General features: G+C 49.1%; 1 protein-coding gene across 1 annotated transcript in view; it reads right to left on the bottom strand.

Annotated features, from left to right (window-relative positions):
* Nucleotides 1-2,241: 2,241 nt before the first annotated feature.
* BEND5 (BEN domain containing 5) overlaps nucleotides 2,242-20,384 on the bottom strand; it is a 237,321-nt gene continuing 219,178 nt past the window's right edge. Inside the window, exons 9-10 of the mRNA XM_035018600.1 lie at nucleotides 8,911-9,007; nucleotides 2,242-2,473 (exon numbers count right to left, since the gene is read on the bottom strand). Coding sequence (XP_034874491.1) covers nucleotides 2,353-2,473; nucleotides 8,911-9,007 — 218 coding nt within the window. The 3' untranslated portion in view covers nucleotides 2,242-2,352. The remainder of the gene's footprint in view (nucleotides 2,474-8,910; nucleotides 9,008-20,384) is intronic.

The following is a 20,384-nucleotide window of genomic DNA, read 5'->3' as shown; positions in this document are numbered from 1 at the left end:
CCTCTCCGGAGTTATAGACCAGGAGGTGATGCCACAGAGCATCCAGCATCCCCCTAGAGAAGGAACCCCTTCCATTTCCCCCATGACAGATGTTCATTATGAATATTTGCATACATCTGGTGATGGGGAGCTCACTGTCTCCCCAGGAAGCCCATCCAATGGCTGGCAACTCTATTCACTAGAAAGTTCTCCTCATTTTTTGAGCTGAAATCCATCTCATTAAAACTGCATCATTGGATTTGGTTCTTACCTTTGGCAATACAGAACAGGTTTGCTTCTTTTGGACAAAAAAAAGTCCAAGATGTTCTTCCCACTTTTTTAGAGATTGTGATCTCACTTTCCTACCCCCACTCCCTCTTATTTTTCATCACAGGGATAACCAGCTCATCTCCTCCATTTCCAATGGGAAATGATTTGCCAACACCTCACCATGTTGGTCACATCTCAAATAACACAGCTCACCTTTCCTGAGCACCCTTGCTGACATTTCCCAGACCTACATAACAACTGTAATGAGGCAGATATCACGATCACCACCTTGCAGGGGAGGGAACTAAGATTCAGACAGGTTAAATAACTTGCCCAAGATCACACAGATATTAAAAGACAGAACCAGGGTCTGAATGCAGAGTTAGAAGCCAGAGGTGCCTGGCTCCAGGTTCTTGGTTTCAAACCGCTCGCATACCTGGGGCTTCTGAGGCTGTGATCCAATCAATCAATGCAGTTTTTACAAAGTGGGGCCTAAATATGGTCCCAACATTATGGAGGCGGTCTGATCAGGGAAAATAGACCTGGACTGTCACCGTGCCTGATTTATGCAGTCCACCTCTGTTCATGCTGTCTCAAGAGATGCTACCATTTCTGAAAGACCTGCCATGCTCTTGGCTCACGTTGCACTGAGCTCAGCTCCCCGGGACTCTGACACAGGAACTGCTGGAAAGTCAAGTCTTGACTGTTCTTCCTTATCCCTGATGACAGAGTCCCTGACAGCAAAGTGCGAGTCAAACCAAATTTGGGTTGGCTGGTTGGTTCCTGTGGGAGTGGAAGACCTAAAGGGAAGGGTGCCAAGAATGTTCAGAGGAACAGAAGAGATGCATAAACCACTTTATTTGTGTTCCTCTGGGCAAAAAGAACCCCGAGGAGAAGCTATATACACCACACAACATTTGTAGCCAACTAGCATATGGTTCTTTGTTATCATTTCTGAAAACCAATAAGCAAAGGGAGAATAAGCTTTGCTCTCAGTTTTTGCAACAAACTTCAAAAATCCCCCATCCCAACGCAAAAGAATGCTTAACTGGAGCTTTGTGCTAAAGGCCCTCTCTCCCCTGAGCCTTCCTTCCTCTCCCGATCTCCGAATCCTCATTTCCAGGAGGTCATTTTAATTAGCAGGCTGTCATGGTGACTCAGCCTGCCTGCTTCACGGAAGGGAAGGGAGCAGACTCCTCTGGACCCATTCATCATACAAAGGCACTTTACTCTTTAGAAAAATGCACAATATTTAGCCCCCACCCCCCACCTTGGGAATTGCTACTGTGGCTGTTTTATTTTATCAGCCCCCTGCCTGGAGCGGGGGGAGGCATTCTCCTGTCTTCTGCATCTCCCTCACCTGGCAGTCATCCTTCCCCCATTGCAGAGTATCCATACCCACCTCTTCAGGGGCCAGGTTTGGTCCCTGGCACCAGGATCTGGAGATCTGAACCATGACGGACCTCTTGGAATGAGTGACCAGTATGTTTTGTCTTTGGTGCTACAGTTTCAATTCAACTACCTAGGTCACTGGGGAATGCATGCAGCCCAGAGACACCGTGACAGCATGCCTCGGACCACTGTGATTTCAAAAATTCTGTCCTATTGTTCCCAACAGCACATTTGTCTTTGGGTTGTCGGTGTCATTGATGGTGTTTTGGATCAGCAAGTATGGACGGGGCATTTCTAAAACTGTGAACAACCGTCACCTAGTCTAGAAGGTAACCACCTGTGGTAGGTATACAACTTTAAAAGGTAACAGGGCTTCAGAAGCACTGACCTGAGATGTGCCAAACCTCTCAAAAGGGACATGTAGCTTTCCCTCTTGCTGTGAGGATCTCTGTGCTGGGGAAAATAGCATCTGTACTCAGTTGGTTTGAACCTCCTATTTTGATCCTGAGCCTTAGGCTGAAGTCCCACAATTGATTTTCCATTGGTAAAAGGGAAAATTGACAGTGAGGTTTCTCATTTTTCCTTCCCTTTCACTAGCTTATTCATTATCCCACACCCTTTATCTTGGAAACTAGAGAAGGGTGCTTAATTTCATGCCCCAGCAGAAAATGCATGCTCCTGCCTCCACAAGACCTCCTGGACTCCATGTCCTTAAAAAGAGTTTGAAGGGTCTTTGTGGTTCATGGAGCTCTTCTTGTCCCCTTTGCCGTTGGGGTGGTTCCTGGCTGGGCCCCGCAGGAGTGGGTGCTTGTAGGGAGGGGGCTTTTCTTTCCTGTAAAGGGGAGATAACAGAAAGAGAGAAGAAAGACAGCACATATACATACCGGATTGAAATCATTTCTGTGCATGTCTCTCTCCCCCACTGGACTACGACAGCCCAGGAGCAGTGGCCTTGTCTTCCTTTTCTCTGTGTCCCAGGAACCCAGCCCAGGGCCTGGTTCAAAGCAGGCATCATGGCTCAATGAATGACTGCTAGATCGATACTCTGTATCATTCTGGTTCTGGAGAAAACCTGACAGACTACAGCTCCAACTCTTACATGTGTCCACCTTGATTCTAACCCATCCTCTCCAATTCACAATGGGATGGGGGTGGACACATAGAAGATCTATATCCTGGGTGAGCCTGGGACCCCATCCTCTTCATAACCATCATGGGCTCCAGAGTCGCCCTTATATTCCTCAGAATAGCCTAAGTATGGCATTTCATAGTGGGTCTGTCTCCGCCACGAGCTTGGGTGATCTTGGAAGGCAGAGGTATGTCTGGCTCATCTCTGAGTCACAGCACCCAGCACCCAATGCCATGCCCTTAACACTACCCTTCGGTAATTGCCCTCTGTCTGTTTGGCTCACACACTAGACTATGAGCTCCTTGTGGACAGGGGACCAAGTTTTATCAATTTTTGCATTTTCCCTCATACAGGGCCTTGTTTGTTATGTTGTTGACTGATAAGTTGATGTGCCATTCATTCATGTGATTGACTAAGATTCATTTGCGGTGGAAAGAGTAGGCTTTAGAGCCAGAAAGAACTCACCTGAATTCCCAGGTTGCCTATGTATGAGGGGTGTGATCTTGGGAAAGTTATTTAACTTTTCTGGGCTTTATTTGTAAAATGGGGATAAAATATTCTAATCTTACAGGGGTGTTGTGAGGTTAAATGAAATAATATGAGTAAATGCACTTAATGTCTTCCCTTTCCTGCTGTAACTTACAAAGGCGTGGTGCTAGAGGGTCCCATGGTCTCTGGACATGACAAAGATGAGTCAGACATTGCTGCTGTCCTCAGGTTGCTTACAGTTTAGTAGAGGAGACAGTTGCACAAAATGACTACACAAAATAATGAAGAATTACAAAGCACGGCAGAAAGTGGCAAACACCATAAATACGGAAATCTCTCTTGTGCTTTTTGAATTAGGACTGAAGAAGCAACTTCTTGTAGCCCATCGTGCTCTGACCTTGGAGTACCCATTTTCCTTCATCGTTGATGAGTCATGAATAAGGTAAAAATGTAACAGGTGGCGGCACACAAAAGGGACGCCTTGCCCTAACCTATGTCCCCCACCAATAGGCCTCACTGCCCGAAATGGCACCGTCGCTGAGGGACCCGGCTAACATGGCAAGGCTGTCTAGCATGGATGAAATACATCTAGACCTCGGTACCCACAGACAGCTTAGAGCACACAAGCGCCTATGTCCTTCCTGCCTCGTCAGCTCTGGTAAGGGGGTTGGGGGTGAGCTTTGCAAATTACAGGGTGCTATTCATATGTCGAGGGGTGGGTTCTTAACACCCAAAGGGAGCATAGGAAATCAGATGGCTATGTTTTCATGGGGGTAAAGGAAGGCGTACTTCCCCTAGAGGGGCAAGTTCAGGTACAAGCACGGGGCAGGGGCAGTCCTAGGTAGATGGGGGCATGGCAGAAGGTGTGCAGTGGCCAGGGGGGCATGTGAATGTGTAGACTGATTGGCAAAGAGCCTCTGTAACCAAGACGGGGGCAAAGAGAGAGAAGGCACTGGAAGGCAAATATCCCGTACATCTGGGGCCTGTGTTCCTCTTGCCATAATGCCTTCCCCCACCTCTCCAGGCTCACTTGGGAAGCAGACTTCCCAGAAAATAAGCTTCTCCCTTCTCAAGATCTCCACAGTACTTTGTACCTTGCCCTCAGCAAACCATTTTCTAGGTAGTTCTTTGTCTGTTTTTCTCACGAGAATGTGAGTGTAACACATCTGATTTTTCTCTGTAATTCCCAAGCAAAGCTCAGGCCTGGCGTAGGTGCTTGAGGAGTGATTGATGAATAGAAATGAACTTTTGGTCTTGACCTTACTGTCTCCATTGCTCTAGACATCCTGGTCTTGTCATTGCCTCGAACTGTCTTTTCAGGCCCTGCTTCCTGCCTTTCACCCTACCCCCAACATGGGATACCTTCTCTCCTTTTTCTGTTTCATCCATCTAAGTTCTACATGTCCTTTAAAACCAAGTTCAGGGCACCTGGGTGGCTCAGTTGGTTAAGCGACTGCCTTCGGCTCAGGTCATGATCCTGGAGTCCCGGGATCGAGTCCCGCATCGGACTCCCTGCTCAGCAGGGAGTCTGCTTCTCCCTCTGATCCTCCCCCCTCTCATGCTCTATCTCATTCTCACTCTCAAATAAATAAATAAAATCTTTAAAAAAAACAAAACAAAACAAAACCAAGTTCAAATGCCACTTCCTCCCTGAAGCCTTCTTGGGATACTCCTGCTGGCTGCCAAATGCTGGCCAGGTGGTGTAGGAGGGGAATTTCTGGTTGGGTCTCACTTTTCTTTTCTAAAACATGAAAGGGTTGAAGTCAAGAATTCTCAGGGGCTTCTTCATTCCTACCATTCCATAATTCATACATTCATACATTTGGGACTTTTTTAGGATATACTCCCTGCTAGGCTGAGCATTGTGCACTAAAGATCCAGGAGTGACCCAAGACAGCTCCTTAAGGGGCAACCTGTCTAGTGGAGAAGCCAGATGTGCAAAGATGCCATGACAACAGGGGACATACAATGCTACAGGTGTGTGCAAAATGCAGTTAGGAATCCGGCAGAGAGGAAGTAGCTCTATCTCAGGTGGAGAACAGAGATAGTGAAGCAGAGAGGTGTGATGTTTAGACCCAGCTTTGAAAAGTATGTAGGAATTCACCATCTAGAGACAAAATAGGAGAACATTCTAGGAAGAGAAAAAAAGGATGAACAAAGACATAGAGGCATGAAAATAGTTGACCTGTTTAGTCTGAAGCATAAGGACTAAAGTGGTAGAAAGCAGATGGGGTGGAGAGGATGCTCACAGGGGAAGGGGTGTGCTGGGAAATGAAGTTCAAGATGTAGGCCAGAGCTTTGAATACCAGGAAGAGGAACTGGAACATTACCCTGAAGGTAATGGGGAGCCATGGAAGGTTTTTGAGAGAGAGTATAATCTGATATGTAGCTGAGCACTTTCATACGTTGTTTGGTATTGTTTGTCATCTTTGCATGTGTACATGCCTTTCTCCTCTGTGTCCTGGGCTCCTGATAGGCAGGGGCTCTCTATGTCCCCCAGCACCCAGTGCATGGCCTCGCATATGGTGGGCTCTCGTGTGTTGAGTAGATGATCATTCCCATCCTCCAACACACACATCACAACCCTACCATGGAGCCCGCTCTCCCAGCCTGTCGCTGAGCCTGAGCCCACTTCACACTCAGAGACCAGCCCACCTTCCATGCTCATGCTCTATCTTCCCGCAGAGGCTCACCTCACCTGTTCATTTTTCCTAATTTTCATCTACCTTGATGGGACCTTTTGACCTTTAGCCCCGTGGCTATGTCACTGTGATCCAGGTAAGTGTGGGGTCTTGGCTTTGGTCATCAACGCCACATCCCTGAACCTATGCCCTTGGGTTCACATTGCTGGCCCTCCTGGCCCTCCCCAAGGACCCCCTCTGAAGGACAGCTTGGCCCCCACCAAGCTCCCACCAGCACCTGAGTGGAAACTGATGGATTATAATTATCCACAAAGATGAGAGAAAACAAAGATTAATTTTGAGCCAAAACATGTAGCTTTCCTTTAAAACCAGAACTACTCTTTCACTTATGTTATCTGATGCTTGGATGGAAAATAATACAAACAAAGGGGACGTATTCAAGTCCTAAATCAGAGCCTTGCGTCCTCCTGGGAATTCATTTTTCAAGAGTTGCTGACAACTGAGAGCTAAGTGATACTCAGAGTTGGCTGAGACAGAGGTGTGGGCATGGAGAGGGAGTTTGTTTGGTTTTTCTTAATTTAAGGGTGGGTGCATTTACCTCAAGTCCTCAAGGCCGTGCACTTTGAGGAAGGAGCTCTCCAGCTCTTTTCTAAAGAGGTTCCAAAGTTTAGAGCAATGAAGCCCTGAGAGCTGCCTGCAGCCTCCCACCTGGTTTCAGGTTCCCGCCTCCTGTCCATCTGGAGGAACTCTGCTAACTCATGCGGAGAAAAGCAGGCTGGGGATTGTGGGGCTTGGGCTCTAGTTGTGGCTGTGGCCAGTGCTGTAGGCTCCCTGGGCCTCGACTTCCTCATCTGTGTCGGGAAGAGGGGCCTGCGCCATTGCTGGTCTCCCTGAGTGTCGGCACCATTTCACTGATAGTGCAACAGCCAAGAAAAAGTCTAAAGGATCAAGATCATTTTATTCAGGTTGACAGAGGACCTGAGAGAGACAATCCCCAAATTAACTTGTAAATGAGATTCTAAGAATTCTTTTGAGCATTATAGAGCTTTAAATTTTTAAGAACTTTAACCAATCAAGAATGACTTCTAAGAATGAACTGAGCACTTTCCTCTAGAGGTGAGCTCCTCAAAGGCAGGGTCATGCCCTACTCACTAAGCACGAGCACCTCCCTCGCCCCAGGGGACTGGCTTAAAGTGCTGGTTTTCCTAAGTGGAGGAAGGAAGGAAGGAAGGAAGGAAGGAAGGAAGGAAGGAAGGAAGGGAGGGAGGGAGGGAGGGAGGGAGGGAGGGAGGAAGGAAGAAGGGAGGGAGGGAGGAAGAAAGGAAGGAAGACACGTATGCATGCTCAGTACAGTCTAGGCACTTGGGGAGCACAGAGAAAAAACAGACATGATCCTCCTTGAAGGTATTTTTAATCTACCGGGAATGGGGGAGTGGGCACCCCCACAAAGACCCCACATGATTGGTGAACAATCTGAGATAGAGTATGAGTCAGAATACATTGTTTTGTAGACTCTGTGGAGACGTGGGCCTCACAGCATGGTGGAACGTGGCCCTGAGAGATCATCCAGCCTAACCCAAGAAGTCCAGGGACTTGCCCCAGGCCACAATGAGCTGGTTGGAAATCTGGGATTACAACCCAGAAACCAAAGGAGATGGAAACATTATTGAGCCCCTACTGACTGCCAGGCACTATACCAAGCTTGTATCCAATCTTTAAAATCTCTAGAGATTTTAGTTATTACACCCACTTTATAGGTAGGTAGAGAAAGGTTTCAAGAGGCCACGAAACCTGCCCAAGATCCCACAGTTAGCATGAGCCTGAGAGAATTTGAACCCACACCAATAGTGAGAAAGGCTTCCTGCTTAAGGTGGAGCTTAGTTGGACTTCAGTCTAGCTTTGGAATAAAACAATCCTAGGATCAAATCCTACCTCTGCCAAAATCCCTTTGACAGGCAATTCTCTTCACATTCCTGAGCTTCCTTTACCCCTCATTTGTAATATGGGAAGTATAATATCTATGAGGAATAAATAAGATCATGTACAAAAAGTACTTTGCTCAATAAATAACAGTGATTAATAGTGTTTTTGTTAATTACAGGGTATGGAGGAAGGTGCATTAGTGCAAAGGCCCTGAGGCAGCAAAGCACATGGGCAAGGTCAAGGGCAAGGTCAGTGGGAAGAATGATCTGGCAGAAGAAGGAAGTTGGACATCATTATGTCCTTTACGGAGGCTGGATCACTAGAGAGTAGGAAATGAGGCCAAGATGTAGGGCAGGGCCAGCACATTCCAGATGCCATTGGGTATCACTGTCCAAATGCTCACCAGGCTTACTTCCAGGGGTCATGGGAATGCCCAGTACTTTGGTCTGTGGTCTTGCCCTCTGAAAGGATACTCATCCCCTGACCTTCTCTCTTCGGTGGCCCAAAAAGCTGACTCCAGCAGAAGACCTGATGTGAAATTTCTTAGGGTTGTGTTCTCCCCAGCCCTGAACCTTCACGTCTTGAGGGAAGGGGGCTCTCACGCCTTAAGGGGATACATGTAGGCCTAAAAATGTGCAGGGTGCTTTAACACGCATCTCATAATAACTTTCTAGGTGAGTGTTATTGTCCCCACTTGACAGATGAGAAAATGGAGGGATCAGAGACCTTATGAGCCTAGATGAAGTAGGAATCCTAGAGGATGAGCCACCAGATGAAGTAGCGTATGGGGACACCCAGACTAACTTGGATGGCACGCAGTCCCTCAGCACCTCCCATCCCCGGGGACTCCTATGGGGGACACAGAAATGTGACCACCCCCACACTGTCTGATGCTGTGACGATACTTTATAGACAGAAAACATGCTGTTGAGCTCTTCTGCCCCATATGCTGGGGGGCAGGGCAGGGATTCTTTCTCCCACCACAGACGTGAAACTGAGGGCCAGAGAGAAGCCAAGGGAAGCTGCCCCTGAACACAAAGCCAGTTAAGTAGGACCCCCGCCATACAGTTCTGCCCTGTCACTTACCGCAGCCTCGGCATGGGAATTGCCACTTTCTCGACTGGGGGGTTCAGCCGATAATAATCCAAAAACGTTCTCGCCACGTTCCTTCCCAGCTTCATATCTGCAAGCATGTGCGTCAAGGAGCAACTTTGGAAGGAGATGGGGACAGAGCGAAAAGAGGACTAGTAATAATGACAGCAGTAACAGAGGCAGTGACACCACTCACCCTTCTAAACTTTTTGCGGGTCCTGTCCTTTTTTTCACAAAATTTTAGATACTAGTATTTTCCTCATTTTACAGATGAGGAAAAGGTACAGAGAAGCTAAATAATTTTCCCAGGGTCAAAGGACTAGGAAGGAGAGGAACCAGGATATGGATCTAGGTATTCTTACCTCAAAGCTATGTTCATAGCTTCTAGAATATACTGCGTCCCTTGGGGAATCACTGGGCTTCAACGATCTAGCTTCAGGTGGCTCAGGGTGGAGGCAGATAAGCAAGACCCAAGGGCAAGAGACCCTTTGTTGTGTGTAGACCAGGGTCTGTTTGACCCTTAAGGATCAGTCATCTACTTTGGTAACCTCCGGTGGGGGAGGGGCAAAGGTAAAACCCTCTCACCCTAAACAGTGTCCGTGTTCCACGTTGAAATCTACTGATCATGAATCCTTAGAGTAAGGATTCATGACCTGTTAAAGTACAAACTCCTCAGGGAAGAAGAAAGGGCCAGTTCTATATCAACCATTAGCACTTTAGTACGAACCGGCAGACCAATCATCTATTCAACAACACAGAGTACTGCTCTGTGCATTATAGCTGACATCTCTGAGCCTTCACATGAGCTATTTCCTCTGCCTGAAGTACCTCCCCACCTCCCTTGGCTAATTTTTGCTCATCAATTCTCCAGTTAGGTGATACCCCTTTAGCAGAGCCTTCCATGATACTCCTCTCCACAGGGCGGTGATCAGTGCTCTGGCCCCACACTTCCATGACTTCTAAGTTGACTTCATTTAAAGCACTTACCTCTTCTCTCATATCCCTCAGCAATGAACATCCAAACTGTCACTGTCATGGAACCTCCTCATTCTTGAGTTTGTCCACCTCTCTCCAGGCCCCTGCTGTCCCCCTAGAAAAGGCCAGCATCATCTTTCCCCTGGATTACTGTCATCCTGTCCTAATGGGCCTCCCTGACACAGGTTTTCTTGCCTCGACTCCATTTCCTACAACGTAGTCGGAGGGGATGCTATAGAATGCAGAGCTAACCACTGCATCCAACAGAGGAAAACTCCCAAGTGGCTCCCAGTTGCCTTTAAAGTTCAAGTTTTGGAACTCGATTTACAAGGTCCTTCACCGCTGGGCCCCTGCTTATTTTCTTAGTTTTGTGCTTGTGGCCTCCGCCTTTGCACCGCCCTTGGCCTTCACACTCCAGCAATCGAACTTCTATTGCTTCCAGGCCTTCGCCCACACCCTCTCATCTTTCCAGGCCATGCTTCCTCCCTCTGCGTGCCTTACAGGGTTGACTTCTTCTCTGTCCCCGGACACTATAATTTCATGGTCACATCACGGGAGAGGTCTCAGCCACCGCTCCTTCCAGGGTCACGGAGCTGGACTCGAGTTTGCCGAATGGTCAAAGGAGTTTTCACCACTGTCTTCACGACAGCCCTCAAGCTGGGGTTGGACATGGCCCAGGACAGGAAAATGAGCATTTAATGGAGCACCTACTATGTTCCTGGCATGGCACCAGTACTTTGCTTACATATACATTTCAAAAAATCCAGGAAGGAAGGCATTTTAACCTCCCTTTCGCCCGGGGAGGTTAAGGAACTTATCCCAGGCTGCCTAACAGGCGGTGGTAGAACCAGGACTCCGATTCACGAATGTCTGACTCCAGACCAGTGAATGTTTCTCAATGCGAAGGCACCTTTTCTGTCAAGGGCTGAGTCATCCCAGGCCAGAGCCTTGTGGGAGAAGGAAAAACACCAGACAAATTGTTTATGACAGTGAGATGCGCTGCAGGCTCACCATGCTCTGGGGCTGCCACCTGCTTTCTTCTCCCGGATGTGACCGACCTTCTCTGTCCTCCTCTTTAAGAAGTTCACAGGCTGGCCTTGGGCATGGCCTCTCTGACCAGCAGGCCCTGGTCTGCTGCTTTCACCCAGCCAGGCTCCAGTCGGCTTAGGGAGACCGCATTGCCCCTGTGCGTGCCGACAGTAAGAGCGATGGGCTGCAGGGGAAAGGACAGGTCCCTGCGGACTGGCTAAAAAGGCATAGCCGAAGTTTTGGAATCAGATGTATTGAATCCAAATCCTGGCCCGGCCACATTTTGTGTACTGCATGCCGGAAGTGCCAAAAATGTCTGCAACAATGTCTCCCATGTTATTCTATGACATGACCTTGACCGTCCTTCTACGGAGAGGTGTGGTCCGTATCTCCTATCATTAAATCTGGGTGGGCTTGGGGCACCTGGGTGGCTCAGTCGTTAAGCGTCTGCCTTCGGCTCAGGTCATGATCCCAGGGTCCTGGGATCGAGCCCCGCATTGGGCTCCCTGCTCGGCGGGAAGCCTGCTTTCCCTCTCCTACTCCCCCTGCTTGTGTTCCCTCTCTCGCTGTGTCTCTCTGTCAAATAAATAAAATCTTTAAAAAAAAAAAAATCTGGGTGGGCTTGTGACTCACTTGTAACTACAAGAATAGCAGAAGGTGGTCGGAGTGACACTGTGGGACTTCCGAGGCGAGGTCAGCGAAGGAGTTGTCACTTGCCCCTCGCTTGCTAGAATACTCCAGCTGGGGTCCTGCACCTCCACGCACGCAGCCTAGCTACCCTGAGGCCTCCATGCTGGGAGGAAGTGCAGATGAGTCCACGGAGGGGCTGCAGGGGGAGGCCCCGACACTATGTGGAGACGCGAGGAAAGAGAGACTCCCAGGCTCGTGCTGAGGAGGTGTGTGGGTGCTGAGAGATAAGTGCAGGAGTCGGGGACCAGGGGAGCCTGAGCCCATCCTCTCCGGCCTGCAGCGACAGCCAGACTCGAAGCCACCCTCGAAGAAATCCTTGTCAGCAATACTCCAGCTCTGCAAGGAGGAGTCAGGCTGCTCTAGTAAAATGTCCCCACCCCTCCACCCCCCCCCCACCCCCACCCCTGCCCCACTCGGGTGCTGATTGTTTTAGACCAGCTCTGGTTAAAAGACGGTGTTTTAAAGGTGGGAGTGTCTGGGACACCCTTTTCCCCTCTCCGATCATGTCAGGGATTTCTCAAACCTGGGGGGGCCTCGCCCCAGGCTACAGGGGCCTGTGTGAGTTGAGAAACGACATGGGCAGGGGAGGGGAGAGGCTGAACATTTTCAATGGAAACCAGCTGTCTTTGGACAAGGACTTAGGGTGCAGGCAAGGAGAAGGCAATAACTGGCTGGAACCCTTTCCAATATGTTGCTGAACGGAGAGAGGAGCACCGCGGTGAGAGCTCCCAACTTTGCACTGCCAACAACCATCTCCGAATGGTCTGTAAGCTGGAAATGTCATCTTCCACATATTCTTATGGGGCTCACTGATCTGTTTCTCGCAGAGGGCAGGAACAGACAGCAGGTGGGATCAGGACCCCCGAATCAGAGAAGCAGGGGAGCTTAGCCAGGATGGGGTGAAACCCAGACTGATTTGGCCACTTCTGCTCAGAGCTGTTTGAACAAAAGGGCGGGTGTCAGGAGCCCTAGTACTTCCTGGGATCCTTCAACAGGTAGGGAGGGTTTGGGCACGTGCTGTTCACTCTCTCACTCATTCATTCATTCATTTACTCACTCGTTCATTCGTTCATTCATTCATTCACTGGGCTCCTCCCATCTGTATACCGGGAGGCACAGTGAGAGGGATTGGGATTAGAGACAGAGAAATCAGACAAGTACAGTTGACAGTCTAGAGAAGGAAACTAGCATGTCGCAACTATGTCACCGGACAGGCTGCATTATTACCTTCACAAAAGCAACTCCTTATCCTGAGCCCCGAATAGTGTAGTTACTCTCGCCAATCCCCACCACAACCCTGCAAGGGCAAAGGACAATCCTACACATACTCTGCAGAAGAGGAAACTGTAAGAAGGAAAATTTGCATAAATGACCTGGAGTCCCGTGGCTTAAAAGTGATGGAGGTAGCATGTGAATCTGAGTGTCTTTTACGACTGTGCATATGGTTTCTCCTCTTTGGACTGTGATCATACATGCAAACACTAAACTCTGTGGACATGTAGGAGGTCCTACTGGGGGAATTGTGAAAGGCTTCATGGAAGTGGATGTACAACAAAGATTTGAAGGTCAAGGACTAATAGCGATGGGGAGGAAGAGAGATGGCATCAGTGGAAGCACGGAGTTTGGCAGGGACACATGACCCTGGGCCATAAATGAGACAGAGAAGGGCTCATGGCCTCAGGCCACCTCAGGGTAGAGTGAAAATTGGGGCTGCATGGGTAGGTTGCAGACAGGTCAGTGAAAGCTTTGAATGCCAAATGCCTATTTCGTAGGCAATAAAAAAATTTGATGTATCTATGGTTGTAGCTATCATTTGTCCACTCAATATATATTTGTTGATCATCCGCTATGTTCAAGCTCCCTGAAAGTCTCAGGGTATACTGTGGTAAATAAACAAACAAACAAACAAACAAAACAAAACAAAAACCCAACAAAGACAATGGTTCTTAAGTCTAGAAGTGGAGACAGATAACAAAGCAATAAAAACCCACATGAATATATAATTGTGATTATACTAGTGTAGGATGGAAAATGCACAGGATCTGTGGGAGAGGGTGATGGGGGTGCTGCTTCAGATAGGGAATGTGGGCAGGCCTCCCTGAGGAGAGTGGACCGGGACAGGCAGCACCTAGGAAGAAGGAAGGGTGGGGGGAAGGGTCCTTGGGTGGGAGAGAGGGTCAGAAAGAGGGCTGATGTGGAGGGACAGGGAAGAGGGAGATCACATGGAGCCTTATTCTGGGTCACTGAAGGAGTCTGGATTTTCTAAGTGAATGGGAAGCTGCTGAAGAATTTTAAGCAGGAAAATGAGACAGTCTGATTTATAATTTTAAAAGGTCACTGCTGTGCTAAAAATAAGGAAGCAAGAGTAGAAGCAGACAGATCGGCCAGGAGACTACTGCAGGGGTCCAGGGGAGAGATGGAGGCAGGGGGGTGGGGGGGTGGGGGTGAGGAGGGTCTGGACCAAGACAGAGGCAGTAGAGATGGGAAGATACATCTTGGGGGAGGAACCTGGCAGGTTGGCCGTGGGGTCTGAGGAGAGGAAGGAATGAAGGGCAACCTCCCTTGTATTTAGCCTGAGCAGCTGGGTGGATGGGGTGCCATGCTTGGGAATGCAGAAGGGTCAGGGGAGAGACTAGTTCATTCTGAGTTGGAGATGCCCATGAGACACTAAGCATCTAGGTCCTAAATCAGAAATAGAGAAAGAATCAGATCAGATCACGGAAATGGTTTCTGAACTACCAGCCCTTTGGGATTACTCATGCCGCAAATCTTGCTGGTATGTTCCACTGTATGGTATGTTCCACTCCAAACAGCTCTCCATCTCTTGCTCCTGCTCTCGGAGAAGACCCATTCTTGAGCATCCCAAGGTCTCTCGGAGAGTGGCAGTAACTGCAGGACCCTCTGTTCTCCTAGCTCAGGGCCTGAGACCTGGTGTACTGAATAAGCACATAAGTGGGAATTCAAGAGACCAACCTGGTTTCAATCAGTAACTTGCCGTGTGACCTTGGCCATTTCCCTTCTCCAGTCCTTCCTTCTCTGTGGGTAAAAGGTAGAGTCTCTCAGGTCCTTTCCAGCGCTAACGTGGTGTGTTCAATACAATAAGCTTATGAAAAATCCCATCACTATTCTTTCATTCAACAAATATTTACTGAGAAGCTACTATATGCTGAGTTGTTTTAGGCACTTGGGATACACAGCAAACAAAACTCACAAAGATTCCTGGCATCATGGAGCTTCTGTTCTAGTTATGAGAGACAAACTGTCAATCTAATGCGTAAGTTATCTAGAATGCCAGAAAGTGAAAGTGGTAAGTGCTATGAAGTAAAGATAAAGAACAGCGTAAGGAGAGTGCTGGGGACAGGGGCACATTATAGCAGTAAGTAGAGTGGCCAAGGAGGCCTTGGGGGAGAGGTGGGGTTTGAGCGTGCTTGGAGGAGGCGAAGGAGCAGGCCAGCACCAAGGATGAGGATCCTCCTCATCTGAAACACAAGCCCTGACCAGCCATTTCATTACTGGGCTCTTGCTAAGTCCAGCCCAATCCCACTACTAGAGATAATAGTTAACCTCAGGGATGAGATCCCTATGATGGAGTCAGATACACCTCCTTCTTGGCACGTGGCAGCTTCCTAAGGAAGGTCCTCCCCACCTCCCCGAGCAGTCCCAGACACAGCGCCTCTCACGCACATCCTCCTGCCTGGCCTGTGGCCTCCCTTCCCCATCCTGCTCCTTGCCCCCTGCTCTTTGCAGCCAGCTCCACACTTCTCACTCCCTGCAGCTCTTCCAGAAGCACCCATGAGCCCACCTGGCCCGGCCTGCCCTGAAGAGAGCTGAGGTCCAGCCCCACTCACCAGATCCCATATTTCACTTCCACTGTCCTCATGGTTGTGTGCTGTGGGCAGGTCTGATTACCAGCCCCATTTTGCAGATGACAACTTGAAAGGGACTTGTCCAGTGAGGCACAGCAAGAACTGATACAATGAGGATTGAAACCCATTCATTCATTCATTCATTCATTCATTCATATATTTACTGTCTTTTACATTCCAGATGCTATTCCAGGAGCTGGGACACAGGGAAGAGAAAAACACGGTCCTAGTCCTCGTGAAGATCTTTCCCTGCTATCATCCTACTTCCAAATAAGAAAATTTAACTCCTACTTTCTCCCTGTTTTGAAACCCCCGCCTAGAATTCTTTCTCTGCTCATACTCCTGCCCCTGCCAGCAACAGATGATCATCATTAAAGGGGAAAGATTAATTCTGCAGAGCATAGGCCAAGGAAAAGTGATTTCTCCTTGGCAAGGCTGACTGCGCTGCTGGAATGTTAAGAGCCACCTGTCGAGGAGCCTCTAGGTAAAGCCAGAAGAACAACGTGACAGTGAAATAGCTCTTGTCCCTGCCTCCGTCGCCCATCCTCCCATGGTGTCGGACCGGGGCATGACTAAACAGACGAGTCCTGCTCTGAAGTGCAGCTTGGGGGCTGCAGATGTTATGGCAGAGTCCTTTCCAATGGCAGGGGGAGCCTGAGACACCCTGGAGGTGGGAGGCCTGTGAATGTGGGAGAGAGGGACACAGAGAGTGGGAGGACATGGAGACACAGAAGGGAGGAAGAGACAGAGAGACAGGCAGAGGCAGAGGCCAAAACAGAGAGAGATGCAAAGAGCCAGGAGGATACGAAGAGAAACCCATCAGGATGGAGCAGAAAGATCAGGAAGATCATCAGAGGGGCTGAGAGCGACTCGAACTTGAAAAGTGGAGAGAAACAGAGTGAAGAGCAGAGAGACAGAAGAATAGGAAGCGAACGGCAAAGGGAGAGAGTCAGAGAGAGAGAGAGGGAAACAGCAGGGAGGGAGAGAGAGAGGAGAAAGGAGGCAGGTGGGACAGAAAGAGACAAGCAGAAACAGGGCAACACAGGCATCGGAGGGGAGACATGGGGGGACAAACAGAGGCAGAGCCAGCAAGAGGCAGAGGACAGGAGGACAGAGAAGGAAGGGAGAGACAGGCTCATGGCCGGGGGGCAGGGGGCCTCCTCTGACATACAAACGCAGCTCAGAGGGTGGGAATTTTGTGAGGGGAGGTGGGAGATGAGCACACACAGACACTGAGGGGGGGGTGGTGCCCAGATCCTCTAAGCCGGAAGCCAAAGTGGCCATAATGGTGACTCCGGGCTCGGTTACTACGGCCACTGTAGTGAGTCACCACAAACACCACACATGTGTTCTCTCACAGTTCTGGAGGCCACAGTCTGAAATCCATTTCACTGGGCTAAAAACAAAGTGCTCACAGGTCCCCACTCCCTGTGGAGGCCCCAGAGGAGAAACTGTTTCTGGCCTCTCCCAGCTTCTGGTGGCTGCTGAGCACCTTGGCTTATGACCTCATCACTCCAGTGTCTGCCTCCTCCTGTGTGTCCAGTCTCCCTCTGGCCCCCTCTTTTTTTTTTTTTTTTAAGTGGTGGGTGTGGAGCCCATCACAGGCCTTGAACTCACAACCCTGAGATCAAGACCTGAGTTGAGATCAAGAGTAGGACCTTAATCAGCTGAGCCATCCAGGCGCCCCTGCCTTCCTTTTATAAGGCTGCATGTGATTGCACGTCGGGCCCACCCCCAGAATCCAAGATAAACTCCTCCCTCAAGATCCTTAACAATAACATCTGCAGAGAGCTCGTTTCCACATAAGGTGACACTGATGGGTTCCAGGGTTAGCATCTGGGCGTGTGTGGGGGTCATTATCCAGCCAGAGCTGCTCTAGGCAGCTAGGAGCAGAGGATGAAGATGCTGCCTGCATGTGGCGAGTGCAGTTCTGGCTCTGTGCTGGACATCCTGCGGGTGCTCAAACGCCGCTCCCACCCCCCGACCCTCAGTGCCTCCCGCACAAGCAGCAAGTGCATTCACCAGACTTGGACCCAGACACGTCTGACTCCAGAATCTTTTTTATTGACATTATTTGCTGCCTCTCAAAGGCAGGACCACGTGCTGCTTATTTTGCCTTCTAAACGTATCGTGGGCCTGCCCTTCCTCCTCTCCCACTACTATTCCTTTACTTCAGATCCTTCTCTCTTATCTGAGCTATTGCTTCAGCCTCCTAATTGATCTTCCTGACTTCAGTTTCCCACCATTTTCACTGAGAGCGATGTTCTCATAATTGCTAACCTTGTCACTTCCTGACTAACAACCTTAGGCCAATTCCCTGTCACCTAATAGGGTAAGATCTAAACTTTTAAATCTGGCGTTCATGGCCTTCCATAAACTGGTCTAAGCCTTGTCCCCTGGTACTGGATCCCATTGTGCATCTATTTAGGATGTGGGGTTTAGAGTCCAAAAAGCATGGGTTTTAATATTGGCTCCTACACGTTTCGCTGTGTGACTTTGGGCAAACTACTTAACTTCTCTGTGCCTTAGTTTTCTCATGTCTGAAATGGATAACGCTACCTACCTTGAAGGACTCTTGTGTTGATTATAAAACATATATCCAAAGCACCTAGCACAGTGCTGGCAGATAGTAACTCTATTATCATTATTATTTATGAACCTGTCATTTCCAACAAAGCATGAGCTCTTCAAGGACAAGGGTGCGTCACATTCAAATTTGTTTCCAGAGCCATTTAACACATGTTAGGCCCATCACAGAAGCCAGAAAAAAAAAAAAAGAACCAAAAAAAAAAAAAAAAACAAGATAAGGTGGGAGAGAGAAAAAGAGGGAGAGAGAGAGAGAAAGAGAGAGAGACAGATGAAGAAATTATTTTTAAAATTTTCTGGATGTTCAAGGATAAGGTCTTGCAGGTCCCTTCCACACTGTGTGCTTCAGTTTCCTCTCTGTAAAATTGGCTAGAGGGTGAGCTAAAATGATCTCTAGTGCTAATCTAGTCCTCACTTTCTCTTTGCCGCATCCTAGGAGGATACCTTTTCTGGCCACCCAGATCAGGGCAGGCCTTCTCAGGCATGGGGGCAGTACCCATCACTCTGATGGGGTATATGGAAGAGAAATCAAGCTGGAGGCTGGTTGGGCTAGAACAGATGGAGATATGACCTTAGGAATAATGTGCCTGAGTCTGGACAGGATGACCTTGGGGGATTTTTGAACTTCAGACATTAGGCAGGTTGTCATTCATTATTTGTTATTCATTCAACAGATACTTATCAAGCACCTCCTCTGTGTTGGGCTGTGCAATAGGTATGTAGACTACATTGGGTAAATAGAGTAAACAAAACAGGAATGGTCCTGCCTTCAAGCTGCTTCACAGTCCAGGCACTATTGACATTTTGGGCTGGATGACTGTTGTAAGGAGCTGTCTCGTGCATTGTAGGATGTTTAGCAGCATCCTTGGCTTTTCCCATTAGATAGGAGCCCAACCCTCCAACCCATTGTGACAATCCAAAATCTCTTCAGACGTTGCCAAACATTCCCTGGGCTGTGTGTGTGTGGCGGGGGTTGGGGGGGGGAGGAATTCACACCTGGGTGAGCACCACTGGTCTAAGGGATGCACAGTATCTGGTGGACATGCAGCAGGTGAAATGGGGGTGGTGGGCATGGGCGGGAGCTTTAGAGGTGGGGTGAGAGCTTGACTGGAAAGGCTCCGGCTTCCCTACCTGGAAAAAGTCGTTGCTAAGTGCTCGTTGGAGACGGGGGAAGGGGAAAGGAACATGTCCTCACAAGCTGTATTGAGCTCCTAGGACGGTTGCTTAAGCCCCTCTCCCCATCACTTGGGTAGGAAAAGTGGCCTCCCTCTGGCTCCTGCACACCTCGACCTCTGAGATACCTCTCGCTTTCCGAGCCCTGGACTGGTGGCATTTACAGCCCGCCTATCTCAGACCCACTCCTTACTCAGGAGGGAAGTTAATCCCCCCCCCCCCCCCCCCCCACACTCCAGCTTGCTGTGTGGGTCCCCCTCTCCCCCTCCTCCTCCGCTCCAGGAACTAGCAGTTTCCCAGCAGTGCCTCCCTTTCCCCATTGATGACTGACCACAGCTCTGGAAATTAGCTCACAAAGTCTGTGGTGCTTGCCCAGTGGGGCCCCACTCAGCAAGTGGTGGGGCTTGGATGCAGCTCAGTGCTAGAGGAGGCTCTGTTTCTCTGGGATGCTCCTAGATACTTTCAGAAGCTTCCACTGATGCACAATAAAAACAAGACTAAAGACCAAAGTCAATATTTGTGCAGCAGCGTCTTGGAGCAGGCGGGAGATGGGGGACAAGAGGTGTAATAAGTGGGAGGAGCTCCGATGGGTCCTGGCTCTGGAGCCTCAGCTGGCTCTGGGGGGCTGCATGGCCTTGTGTGGGACAAGGGCACTCTAGGTGTCAGTTTTCCAGTCTGTGAAGTTGAGGGAGAGGCTGACTTCCTGATGTTTGGAAACCTTTCAGCTCTGATGTCTTGTGAACCTCTAGATTAGGAGCTCTTACCTGGGGATTTAGGGGCTTCCTGGACCCTCTGGCATCACAGGCAAAAAGTTTACATGTATGTGTGAATTTTTCTGGGGAGAATATTCATAATTTTGTATAATCTTCAAAGAAATCTGCATCCTTCAGAATGTTAAGAACCTCTGCTCTAAATTTGGATGGAGATACTTGAGTTTATCATCTCCTTCAGGTAATATTCCTTCTCGTTTTCTGACTCATTCACTTTTTATAGCGTGACTCTTCTGGGGTTAGTGAGAACTGGCTGGTGCTGGGGAGTGCAACCAAGCTAGGCTCAGAATGCAATGAACGGTATATAGACCCTGTCCCGAGTACACCTGCATTGACTTAGAGAACCTCAGAGGTCCTGATGGTGCCAGTCCACCTGCAC

The sequence above is a fragment of the Mirounga leonina genome, unplaced genomic scaffold (genome assembly GCF_011800145.1).
Source record: "Mirounga leonina isolate KUSES-001 unplaced genomic scaffold, KU_Mleo_1.0 Mir_173, whole genome shotgun sequence".
NCBI classification, from domain to species: domain Eukaryota; kingdom Metazoa; phylum Chordata; class Mammalia; order Carnivora; family Phocidae; genus Mirounga; species Mirounga leonina.
The sequence above is the reverse complement of the archived record's forward strand: the minus strand, read 5'-3'. Positions and strand labels throughout refer to the sequence as shown.